Source organism: Anomalospiza imberbis, chromosome 10 (genome assembly GCF_031753505.1).
Source record: "Anomalospiza imberbis isolate Cuckoo-Finch-1a 21T00152 chromosome 10, ASM3175350v1, whole genome shotgun sequence".
Classification (NCBI taxonomy): domain Eukaryota; kingdom Metazoa; phylum Chordata; class Aves; order Passeriformes; family Viduidae; genus Anomalospiza; species Anomalospiza imberbis.
Genome location: NC_089690.1, coordinates 10,112,283 through 10,124,063, shown reverse-complemented (window position 1 = coordinate 10,124,063; position 11,781 = coordinate 10,112,283). Strand labels below are relative to the sequence as shown.

Here is an 11,781-nt window from a genome sequence, read left to right as displayed (position 1 = left end):
CCCTGAGCATTAAATCATCATCTGTAGAATCTGAGCCTAGACAGCCCTGGGGCACATTAAAAAATATTGCTGGCCTTGAACAGATCACTGGTGAATACAGATTCTCCCCCACCTCCCATCAATAGCTTTTCCGGGAAATCCCCGACCCAGCCCAGCCCTCACCCCCTGCTCACAGAGTGCCAGCCCCGAGTGACCCACGGGCACTGCAGTGGCTGCAGGGTGGGCTGGGAACAGGCAGCCAAGGAGAAAAGTGACACCAACAATGGGCTTCGCATTTCTGGCACCTCGCAACCTGCCAGAGTGGTGAGAGCTTCTCTCCAGGGAGACACTCGTGGAGACAGTTATTTATCAGTCTGGCTGTGGCGAAAAGCCAGCAAAACATCCCTGGGTGAAGTTTTGCTGTCCCTGGCTGCAAGTGCCAGGCATGAGCTGAGAGTTGGCTGTAGCAGAGCCCAATTTCAAACAGACTGGTGGGGGCAGACAGGACCTGCACAGAACCCACAGTGAGAGCATCCTTCTTCCCCCATCCCCTGGGATGGGCTTGCTGCTTCCGTGACAGCTGGGGGCCTGGCCAGGCCAGGAGTGCTTGCTCTGAACCCAAAAGTGCCAGGAGCCACAGAAAGCAACATTTTGAAGGCAGTTTGCTAAGAAAATAGTAATGGTCACAGTTGCATGTTGGAAAGGGGTATCCTGGAAAAGACCCCAAAAATGAGGCCATGGCTGAGAAGCCCATGTTTGCACAGGTGGCTCTGAGTACTGGTGAGGAGATGAAGGGGCTGCATGAGGGAGGGGACATGCTTGCACAGCATGAAGACACAGGCAGGCAACAAGGCAGCAGCGACAAGGGGACCAGGGAAAAGGAGCATATTCACACAAGGCCATGGAAGGGGGAGCACAGGAGGTGTGTAAAAGACTTGCAGGGGAACAAGAGGTGGGTCTGCCCTTGTAAAAGAGCAGAGAGACTCAAGCAGGAAAATAAGGACTCCTGCAGGGATGTAGTCTCCACCACAGTTGGCATCTCAGGCAGAGGAGAGGGAGTTCCCACTCACCAGCTGGGTGGCTGGGGAGGCAGCAGACAGCCCAGATGTCACACTGTGACACGAAATAACTCACAGAAGCAGGCTAGATGTAAAAGGAAAGAAAAAGAACCCAAAAAAGCAAGCTTTATTTTCTGACTCCACTATATATACAATAGCAAAAATGATAGTGGATTGGAGGGTGAAACTGCTACCTCTCCAACTACACTGGTCAAACCAACAGTTTATCAATTGTCTCCGCTCACAAAGAATGCAAAACAATTATTATTTACATTAACAGTGTGTGAGAAAACTCAGTTGAAAGATGTAAATATCAGAAGGCATAGGAACTTTTAGAAGAACTTTAAAACTCTCAAAAGAATAGGGTGACACCCAGACATGGTAACTGGGGCTGGGAAAACCTCAGCGTGGAAAGAAGAGGTCTATGGGCAATAGCAGCGAGAAACTTGGCCATATCTTTGGTGGCAGGGAGGGAGCGGGCTGCTCCCAGCCCAGGAGGGAAGGAAGCTGGTCCGGGCTGCAGGATCAGCTTCATCCGAGCACAGCCCCGGCAGAGCTGCAGCAGAAGCACTCATCAGAGGCAGTCACTCACAGACCAATCCCCACGTAGGGTGGACTTTGGGGGGACCAGGCTACAGGGCAGCAGCTGGTCACAGAAATAGGAGGGAGGGCATCCCCCATGTGGGGAATGCTGTCCCGTCCCAGTGCTGGCGGGTCACTGGTCCCAGTGGTTCCCAGAGCAGTGCCGGAGATCTGCAGCTCCATCTGGTGGCTCCGCGGCCAGGGCTGCTGAGGCTGCAGAGAGAAGGCGCTGCTGAAGGGAAGGGTTGATGGGATAAAAGCAGATTAGGGCATTTAAGAAACCAAATCCACACGGCGTCTGGACCACACAGCGTTTTCTTGTTATATTCAATTTTTTAACCAGTAGCCTGCAGGTTGCCTAGCTGAGAATAAAGACGAACCTTACAGTAGCAGAAAAAGTAGCATAAAAGACCCTTCAGAATACTGCAGGGAGGAGACAACAGCATCTGGGAAGCTGCACAGCCAGGGATTGATTTTGTGTGAGCCACAGTGAGTTTCGTTTTTTTTTTTCCTTCAGTCCCTCATTCTTCCACTAATTTAGTCATGAAATCTTTGATATCATACCCATTTCCAGGATCAAATAATTTGCAAAGCCAGGAGATGATGGCTACAGCTGCCTCAGTGGTTCCGCAGGTCTGCTCCTTGTTGGACTAATTTGACAGACTGGCCTAAAATCAATTTCAGTACCCGAAATAGTTTGGGGGTTGTTCAATTCGGCTTTTGCTACTCAGATTAGCAGCATGTCCCCTGGTGTCCGTGTTTCAGCTCCTCCACCACACAGGCAATGCATGAATCACAGAGAAAACAGCAAAGAGAGAGCCATGAATGTGTTAGAAACCCCCACTTAACCCCTGCAATCAGCATCCTAGCACAGCAGGTGCCTGGGGCCACTGAAGCAGAGTAAGCCAGGAAGTTGATGGAGTTAATAGAAGTCATTCAGCAGCCAGGATCGCTGGCCAACCTCTCTGTGAGCGGTATCAAATGAAAACAAAAGCTATGATGAGAATGGTGCAAGCACACCAAGGGGTGCTGTCTCTTAAATTGCTCCTAAACCCATCCAGGGCTCAGCAGTGAGCTGGTGACTGCATGCTCATCACTGGCACCTCGCTTCCCCAGGGAATGGTTGCATCTCCTGGATTTTCCTGTGGCCACATGGAGATGGATTTCCCATGGCATCCATGGTGTCTCCAGTGCTCTCCCAGCTGACAGCCCTCACAATGCTCTCTCTCAAAGGGCACACTATGCCCCCTACCACCACTTGCTCACCCCAGGATCCCGGAGAAGACAGACCTTGGTAACCATGGTTGTGTTTGAGGTTTGTGATGTACAGGCAACAGGCTATTTCAAAAGTTTATTAAGTTGCTGTGGTTTAAGTTCAGCCAGCAACTAAGTACAGCACAGCCTCTCACTCAGTCAAACCACTCTGCCCCAGCAGGATGAGGAAGAGAATTGGAAAAGGGTAAAATCTGTGATTTGGGATAAGAACAGTTCAATAATTGAAACAAAGTAAATATTAATAATAACAGCAATCACGAACAGAGAGATTAAGAGAGAGACATAATAAAGACAAGAGATGCATACTACAGTTGTTCACCACCCTCTGACTGATGTCCAGCCCATCCCCCAGAGCAATCAGCCCCTCCCAGCCAACTCCTCCAGTTTATCCACTGAGCCCGATGATCTATGGTGTGGAAAGTCCCTGAGGCCAGTTCTGGTCAGCTGTCCTGGCCGTGGTCCCTCCCAGCTCCTTGTGCACCTGCTTCACTGGCAGAGCACAGGAAACAGAAAAGTCCTTGGCTTAGATTAAGCACTACTTGCAACTACTAAAACATCAGTGTGCTATCAACATTATTATTCCCATATTAAATCCAAAGTACAGTGCAGTAACAGCTACAAAGAAGAAAATTATCTCCATCCCAGCTGAAATCAGTTGTGGCCACAGGACATACTGTGCCCACGGGTAAGTTCTGCAGGAGCCCAGCTCCCCTGCAAGGAAGGTAAGAGTCAGGATGTTAGGCTGCATAGGGACAGCATGTTTCCTCCCAACTTTATGACACCCACCAGGTCCCTAAAGCCCTGCAGGGTGAAGTAGCAGAAGGCAAGAGTCTGCATCTTCGCCTTTGCCCAGACCCTGTAGTCCAATATTTGCAATTTACGCATAATTGGGGCATAGACTTTGGACTTGCTGCCACAGCCTTCTTGCACTTGCCAAGTTTGGCACCCTTTGCCCCCTCTGCAGGGTACCCAGACAGATGGCCAAAGGCAGGGCAGACTGGGCATGTGCCTCCCTGGAAACAGAGCTCTGCTGGGAGATAAAAACAGCCCCAAGCTTCCCTTCGAGATGCCCACGCACACCTAGAAAAGGCTTTTGAGAAATTAAAAAGCACAAATGCATTATTGGGCTGAGGAGAAGGGGATTGTTTTATTCTTGCAAGTAATAAACCTAATCCTGTACATGGGGTAGCTGGGAGATTCATCCTCATATAGAATATGTCCCATAAGAATCCATCAGACCCATCAGTCTTCCAGAGGCTGTGGGACAAGGTGCCTGGCTGAGGCATCCCCATGTGTTGCCATGCCACCAGGAGCTGGAGAGCTTGCTGAGCCAAGAGCAAGGGCTGATCTTGGGTTTTCCAGGCAGTTCATCAGCTTCCCTGGCCATCTCCCCACTCCTCTTTGCGATCCCCAGGTCCCTCTAAATAATGGTAAAATAAAGCACAATGAAGATGATCAGTGCCAAAACACAGAGCAAAGAGCTGCTGATGCAGCAGCACCGTTTCCAGTAGCAGTTGCTGTTGGAGGGTGAGGAGTGGTGGGTCGGGGTTTCATGGGGCCTTAAGCCCTGGTGTTTCGGGGTCTGAGAGGTCCTGGACACGTTTGTATTCCAGGCAACCCGTGCTGGGGCTGACTGCAACTTAGAGCTATGGGTCCTGGCCTTGCCCACACTAATCAAGGGCTTGCAGTCATCTGATCCCAGGGATGACCGTGATTCCATGCAATGTGTTCCAGGCTCCCCCTTATTTTTTAAGGACTTCCAGATATCTGATGGCCAGGCCAGCCCTGACTCGATGCTGTGCATCCTGGCCTTGTCCTCATCCATCAAGGGCTTCCAGGCATTCACTGCCGGGGCCCTCTGTGACCTGTTGCAAATGCCGAGCTCACAGGCCTCACAGTGGGAACGGTCGTGTGGGCCCATCACCGGTATATCCACCACAACTTCCAGGAGGTCAGAGGGCTGGACAGGCTTCTTGTAGAAATACTGGAGGATCTTTATCACCAGGTTATGCAGAATTGTCTCCACAGTGTCCAGGCTGAACTCAGGATCCTCCAGCCGGGAGTTAGGGCAGCGCCTGCATTTCTGGCGAAAGATTCGCATCAATACCGTGCCCCAGCCTGGGCAGTGGCACATGTGGAACAGGATGTGCACTTTGGCAGAAGACCAGTTATTAAAGCACTGGGAGCACTGAAACCTGTCAGGGCAAAGAGGAGACCAGCTCATCCCAGGTGCCCCATGCTGAGCTAGAGGCTTTCGGCACAGTCAGTAGGGACGAGGGTTAACACAGACTATGGACTAACTTCACTCATGCAAGCTTTACACCAAGCTGTCTTCCCCTAATAGCATGATGCCAGTCTGGGAAGTTCACCACAGATGTGAGCTGAGGACTGGCCCCAGCATTAAAGATTTCAGAAGCCAGGCTGTCTTTTGGGATCCTGGTCCCACTACCAAAAGCAGGGGCCCTTGGAGTGGGAAGCATCAGGTCCCTGTTTGGGACTCCAGCCCCTCACCTGTGCTGGTTCATCACAGCTCAGTGGAAAGCCAGCATCAAGCCAAGTCTGGGTAAGACAATAAAAAGAAGCAAAATAGAAGGAAGGTGTGGGCGGAGGGTGCAGGGCAGGTGAAGAGATATCTTGAGGAGCCAAAAGCTGTGCAGCTTACAGCTCTTCATCTTGCACAATCTGCATGGGGGTCTCCATTTGCTGCCACTCAGGCAGGGTGTCTGAACAATGCTCAGGGTGGAAATGTTTGGGATGGGGATTCTCATGAGCAGTGCAGAGCCACAGCCTCCGTCTGCCCAAGGCCCTGCAGCCTGGTGCAGGTGCAGCGGCTGCTGAGGCATCATCCCATGTCCCAGCACGCAGTGGTTCTCCCTCCCCTCACCCTCTGAGTGCAAACCCAGAAGATTTGGTTCTAGTGATGTATAACTCCCCCTGCTTGCTGAAGGAGCTCTTTTCATCTTGACAATGACATGGAGAAATTCTGGCCAAATAGCAGCTGCCCTTTGAACCTGCTGAACTATTCTCCCCTCCAAATATCATATTTTCCAGTTTGGCATTAAGCCACTGAGATTCAAATAAAAATGAAGAAACCCTTCGCAGCCTCATCCGTCTCCAAACTCCCCCTTTTGCTCAAAAACCTGTTTCCTGCAAGTAAATTTTGAAAAAGGAAAAAGTCCACATGGCAACTCATCAATCCTGATCCCACTCCAACAGGGACTGTCAGCAGCCCCTTACCTCCCAAGAGCATGGCGCTGCACAAACTCCTTCCAGCCAGGCCTGCAGGCTTGCACCTGCAGAGCATCATCCTCCAGAAGTGTCCACGGATCTGTTATGTGCATTTCTTCCATCTTCACTGCAAAAATGTGCTGCCATGTGCTCATAGTTCCACTTGAAGCTGGGGAAGGGGTAGAGACCAAGCTTGAGAGTCAAGCTTGCAGCTCCTGAATGCACATATGCAACTGCCTTTTCCCTATACTTTTCCTCTTTGTACAATGTTTTTATGCTTGGAGAGGGGAACCTTTGCTCCTGCATGAGCAGCACCGCCCCATCCCAATCTCTGGGTCAACAGTCTCTGCTGACACTGCACCAGGTCTTGGCCAGGTGAAATGTCCCCTAAGGCAAGGACAAGGTGTGTTTCCTCAATATATGTAAATGAACCCCTGACCTTGGAAAGCCACAATGCTGCTCTGTCCATAAGTAGAAGGACTGGAAACAAAACTCCCTGCCAGGCTGCCCATGCCCATCACATTCATGGCAATGGGGAGAATTTAGAGAGATTTGCCCAGCTGAGGAATAATGAAAGTGAAACCCATTGAAAATGCAGGACTCAGCAGCTGATAAAGCTCCAGATAACCTTATCTCTCTCAATAGCTGCCACCAACCATGGGCTATTTTTACCAATTTTCAGCCAATTTGAGCAGAAAAAGGCCTAACATGAAACTTCAGGGTGGAAAGTTGGAGAGGATAGCAGGGTACATAAAACCAAAAGAGATGAAGTGTGCTCTGACCTGAGAGCACTCAGGCAAGGTATAAACAGCAGGGCTGGGGCTGCCTGCAGCCCTCTGCCTCCCAGCTCACAGGAAATGCCATGGAGAGCAATGCAGGACGAATCCCATGGAGAGAAAGCAGGTTAGATAAGATGCCAAATGATAACGGGGCTTGAGTTTGAGAAAGATCTTGATAAGGCAGGTTTAGCTCCAGGCAGTCCATGTAGGTAAATCCCAGGAACCACAGCCTGGCAGGGAGGCTCTAATCTTTGCTGCTGGAAGGGAAAAGCCAGTAAGACGATTGCACCAAGAGCCCTCTAACACCTTCACAACCTGTGCTGTCCCTCCTGTGAGAGCAGAGGCAGGAGACACCAGGAGATCCCAGGGCAGAGCAAACCTTCAGATTCCACATTTTCCTTCTTTGAGGTTCCTTCCACTCTCGATTACACCTTGATACCATCACCTGGAGCAGGACTGGAAGGACAGAAAGTGCTTGGAAGCAGAGAAGCCAAGACAAGGTCTTCAGGAGGCTTATGAAGAAAGCCCTAACCTATGGATAGACCTGAGTCACCCCTTTGTCAAGACCCCTGTCATGGGTTCATTGGGTCTGCTTGGGCTGGGGCAGTGAACTACAAGCAGGACAGTGAAGGAGGGATCATCCTACCAGTGTTTTCAATGTTCACAGAAGGGAGCTGGGGGAAATCCCTGGCTCAGGACTGGTGCATGAGGAGGAAGAGATGAAGCAGCAGATCTTTCCAGCCTCCTCTCATTCCTTTCCCTGGGGCTGCCATGTCTATAGGTTCATTATAGAAGACCCCTTCATGTATCCTGCCACAGAGGGGGGTCTTCAGGGCTACAAATCTCATGGTGCAGAAGGTGGGAGCTAAGTAGGGAAAGGGTTGGCCTCACAGCTGGCCACCATGGCCAAGCATGGCATGGGGACCCAGCCAGCAGCACGGTGACCAGGATGGAGCCACCACCCTGCAGCATCTGCCTGTCCTCTTGACCCCTTCTGTGTTATTGTCCAAGATTTACCCTGGGGAGGTTGAATGCAGGAAAGACCTTCCCTTTACATTTGGGCATGCCTATGTTAAACACCTCCAGTTATTTTGAGGAGGAGAAGCCCCTTGGGGACACTCTCATATTCACCTAAACAAGGATCTGTGGTTTCAGCCCAGCTCTTCCTCCTCGAGGCTGCTGACACAGGGCAGAGGGATTCTCCCCACAGAACAGGCACCACTCCCCACACTTCCCACCCCAGGGGCCAAAACACTGCCCCTCTGGCACACTGCTCAGTGGGAATACAGTGGCATACCTGGTTCCTGGTGTGGGAACGGGTCCCTGCCTTCAAAACCTGGCTGTGATGGAAACCAGTGCCCTGTTACATCATGGCAACACAACTCAAATCACGACCCACAGTGTGCTGAGCCCTCACAGTCATCTGAGACAGTTGAGTGCTGGTCCCTCTATTAAAGCTTTTGACTTGCTTTTACTAAAGGGACTTTCCTAGAACAACCCACAGAGACGAAATTGCTTCGACATCCTGTTCCATTTCACACACATCTCCTGGCTCTGCCCAAGCACCTTGCTGCTTATCAGTACCTGCCTGGAAACAAAAGCTGTTCCTACAGGATCTCCCCACAGCCTGGCCTCAGCAGGGAGTGGGGACAAGCTCTGTCCTGCACACAGCATGACCTCGTTGGGCTGGCAGCCCTTGCCAGGGTCAGACCCTGCCAATCCTCTTCACTCCAGCACACTGGTCATGGCTTCTCCGTGGGATGCGTGAAGGAAGCACACAAGGTGCAGCCTGGGTGGTAATTTCCCCGCTGCCTTTGCACAGCACGAAATTATTTTTGACTTGAGCTCCCTACCCCTGGGTGAGCCGCCTCTGTGTACGCAGGAAGGTTTCCCAAAGTTCTTTCTCCTCCTCTTCATCTCTCACTATGTGTCAGCCTCCACATTCCCCACTCTTCCAGCTAACATGCGCCCCATCCCTGCTGGGACATTCATCCCTTCCTTTGGTATGGATCACCCCATACCCTGGTCCATCCTGCCAGCAGTTCCTGGAAGGGGCAGAAAGGGGCATTCAACCCCAGGCCCCATGCAGGACTGCAGAAAGGAACATCCCCTCAGCAGTGGGGATGCTGTGTCCATGAACACATCAAGGTTTATAGGAGAGATGAACTGACATCTAAGCAACAGGGCAGAACCCTAAACACTTCTCACTGCTTGCTTCATACTGAGGCTTTTTCCCCTTCTGAAGACTTCCCTCATTTTTTCCTGTGCTGAACACAACCAATTCTTTTCCGTCAGTCATTCTTTCGGGAAATTTTTGCTCTTTTCTCCCGGTCATAAGGGTGAATTCAATTTCTAACCCCCCAACCAAACATCCCCTACACCCTCTTTCAATAGCATCTTGCTTTCATGTGAGCCTGGCTTCCCCAGAAAATCTCTGTTGGATGTGTCTGCTGCACGAGCTATTGATAATTGCTCATGGCATAGAGCTTCTTGAGAATCCATCCACCCACAGAGGCAGAATTTCCCATTTCTTCATTTGCTTATGAGAATGTAATGTAAGGCAGCACAAAGATAGCATCACTCCCGCTTTCCCTGGTACCCAGTCTGTCACCCCAATGAAGAGAAAATGAGGATGGTTTGACACAAGTTCCTGCTAAATCTGTGTTCTCATCCCCAGCACTGCCCTGTCAGTGTTTGCCACTTGGTGGTAATTTGTTCCAGCAGTTTTCTGGGTACTGAGGCAGGTTGACTCATCTAGAATTTCCCAGATCCTCTTTTTTCTGCTTCCATAAAGCAGATGGTGAATTCATATCCTCCTGGGACATGGCTCCATGACAGCTCTCTGTGCCTCAGTCCCCCTCCAACCTTGATGCATTTGACAATGAATGGTTGCCACCCTGTCATGGTGAAACCCACCAGCTCTAGGGACAAGCAGTAGCTACAGATTCCCTTCCATGCTGGACTGTATGCATAGCTGAACCCTTGGAGCAGAAGGGTCCACCTGTCTAAGGCTTGATTTGAGGAAAGGAGGATCAGTTCCTCAGGAATTTGGGCTATGCCCAAGCTGGACTATAAAGAGGGCACATTGCCCCATCATCCTGGACTTCTGGCATGGAGAGGGATGCTGAGCAATGGAGAGAGATTTAAGGGAGCAAATGGATGTGAAGATATGGGCAGGTATCACCCCACATGGGTTTAGGCTCCTTGTTCAGTGATGGTCCTACCAGGCATAAGGAGCGAGCTCGACCCCCTCCAATAAGGCTCTGTGCCAGTGCCATGGGCAGTGGGTTTGCTTTTGGGACAGAGGAGCAGACAAGCACAGGGCTCCTGCCTGGCCCTCCAAGCCCCATACACCAGGATCTGGACTGTCAGCTTCCTCATTGAGCATCATATCCTGCCAAAGGGAAGAAGAGAGAGGAGAAGAAAGTCTGGAGACAACTCAAAGCAAAGCTAGAGAAAGCGGAATGAGGATGGTAGGAGAAAACACAGGTAGTCTGTAAGGCTGCAACAGCTTAGTGACAGGTAGGGTGAGACTCTCGGTGGGACAGGATGGAGGAGATGTTTTGGACCCAGACCCCTCAGGACACACCAGAGCCATGGTTAGGGGTCCAGGCAGCCTGCGCAGCAGCCCATCCCTCCCACCACCAACCACAGCACCCACCAGCTCCCTCCAGCCTTTCTCTTTCAGGAACAGCAGTCACTTTCCCAGATAGTCAAGTCCATGGCAATGCTCCCAACACTACAGTTCCTGCCAGACCAGTCCCATCCATAAGCCATCTCATTAACCCAGTGCACAAATAACCCACACACCTGATGCATCACCTCCAGTCCAAACTCTCCTAATCAAAAACCTCTGAGACATCCCAGTGACCAGGACAGTGCTCACTTGAAACTGACCCTGCTGTCCTACAGCCTGACCACCCCTTCTCCCCTCAACATATGCAATGCCCTGGTGTTCAGGAATGGTGCTTTGCTGCTCCATGGCATGGCTCTCCTCAAAGACACAGCTGCAAAGTGCAGGAAAGGATTTCCTTTCCATCTTCATCTGCCTGTCCAGTTTTCCCAAGACATGGTTTATAAGTTCAGGTTTCTTGAAGAGATGCTTTCACACATGTTGTTTCCAACCACCTTTAATCAAGGCTGGGGTATATAAGGAGCCAAGCTGGCTCTCAAGCACCATGTAGTAGGTTTTTGCTTGCTTAGGTGTAGCCCAGGCACGCTGCCACACATCCAACTTTCTGCAGATGCTGACAGGGACCAGTCCCAGCTATCTGAGGTCTCCCAGAGGGCTCTGGCCATTCCCCATCATCAAGACCCTAGTATGGGACCAGGGTGAAGCTCTTCAGAGGTCTCAGCTGGTGTGTGGTCTCAGGGGGCTGATAAAGCATTTTGGCACTGAGGTGGTGGCAGCCACTCCTCGAGGGAGCACTGGGTGCCTGCAGTCAGAAGTAGCTGCTTTAACTGCCAGACCAGACTGTACAGGAAATGCCGCAGCTCCAGCACCCACAGCCTCCCCCTTGGCTGGTCCTGGGTCCCAGCACAGCAGGAGCTGTGGCACAGGGATGGGGGGGCCTGAGGGGATGTGTGTCTATGGCAGGGGGTGGTATTTGGTACAGTAGCTGTGCAAATATGGGGGTGTGCACACAAATTTGTCTGGTGACTTGCTTGCACATCTGTGTGTTCATGAGCATTTGTGTGTGCTTGCAGATGTGTGCATGAAGAGCTCCTGCACACAAACACACTCAACTCCCCATTCCCAGGAAGGATACTGGGGTGTGGGGCTGACACCCACCTCAGGGCACTGCTTGGTCTGGGGATGCTCAGCCAGCACAGCCAGTGGCATGTCGAGTGCAGGGAAGTATAGCTCATATCTGTTAGTG

At 51.3% G+C, this 11,781-nt stretch overlaps 2 protein-coding genes across 2 annotated transcripts in view; both read right to left on the bottom strand.

The window, feature by feature from the left end:
- LOC137479915 (uncharacterized) overlaps window positions 1-11,781 on the bottom strand; it is a 255,481-nt gene that overhangs the window by 109,372 nt on the left and 134,328 nt on the right. The window lies entirely within an intron of this gene.
- On the bottom strand, window positions 4,290-6,290 carry RTP2 (receptor transporter protein 2). Its single transcript, XM_068200612.1, has 2 exons — window positions 6,132-6,290; window positions 4,290-5,089 (listed from the first exon to the last, which is right to left on the bottom strand). Exons 1-2 carry the CDS (start codon window positions 6,275-6,277, stop codon window positions 4,315-4,317), a joined length of 921 nt encoding a protein of 306 aa, XP_068056713.1. The 5' UTR covers window positions 6,278-6,290; the 3' UTR covers window positions 4,290-4,314.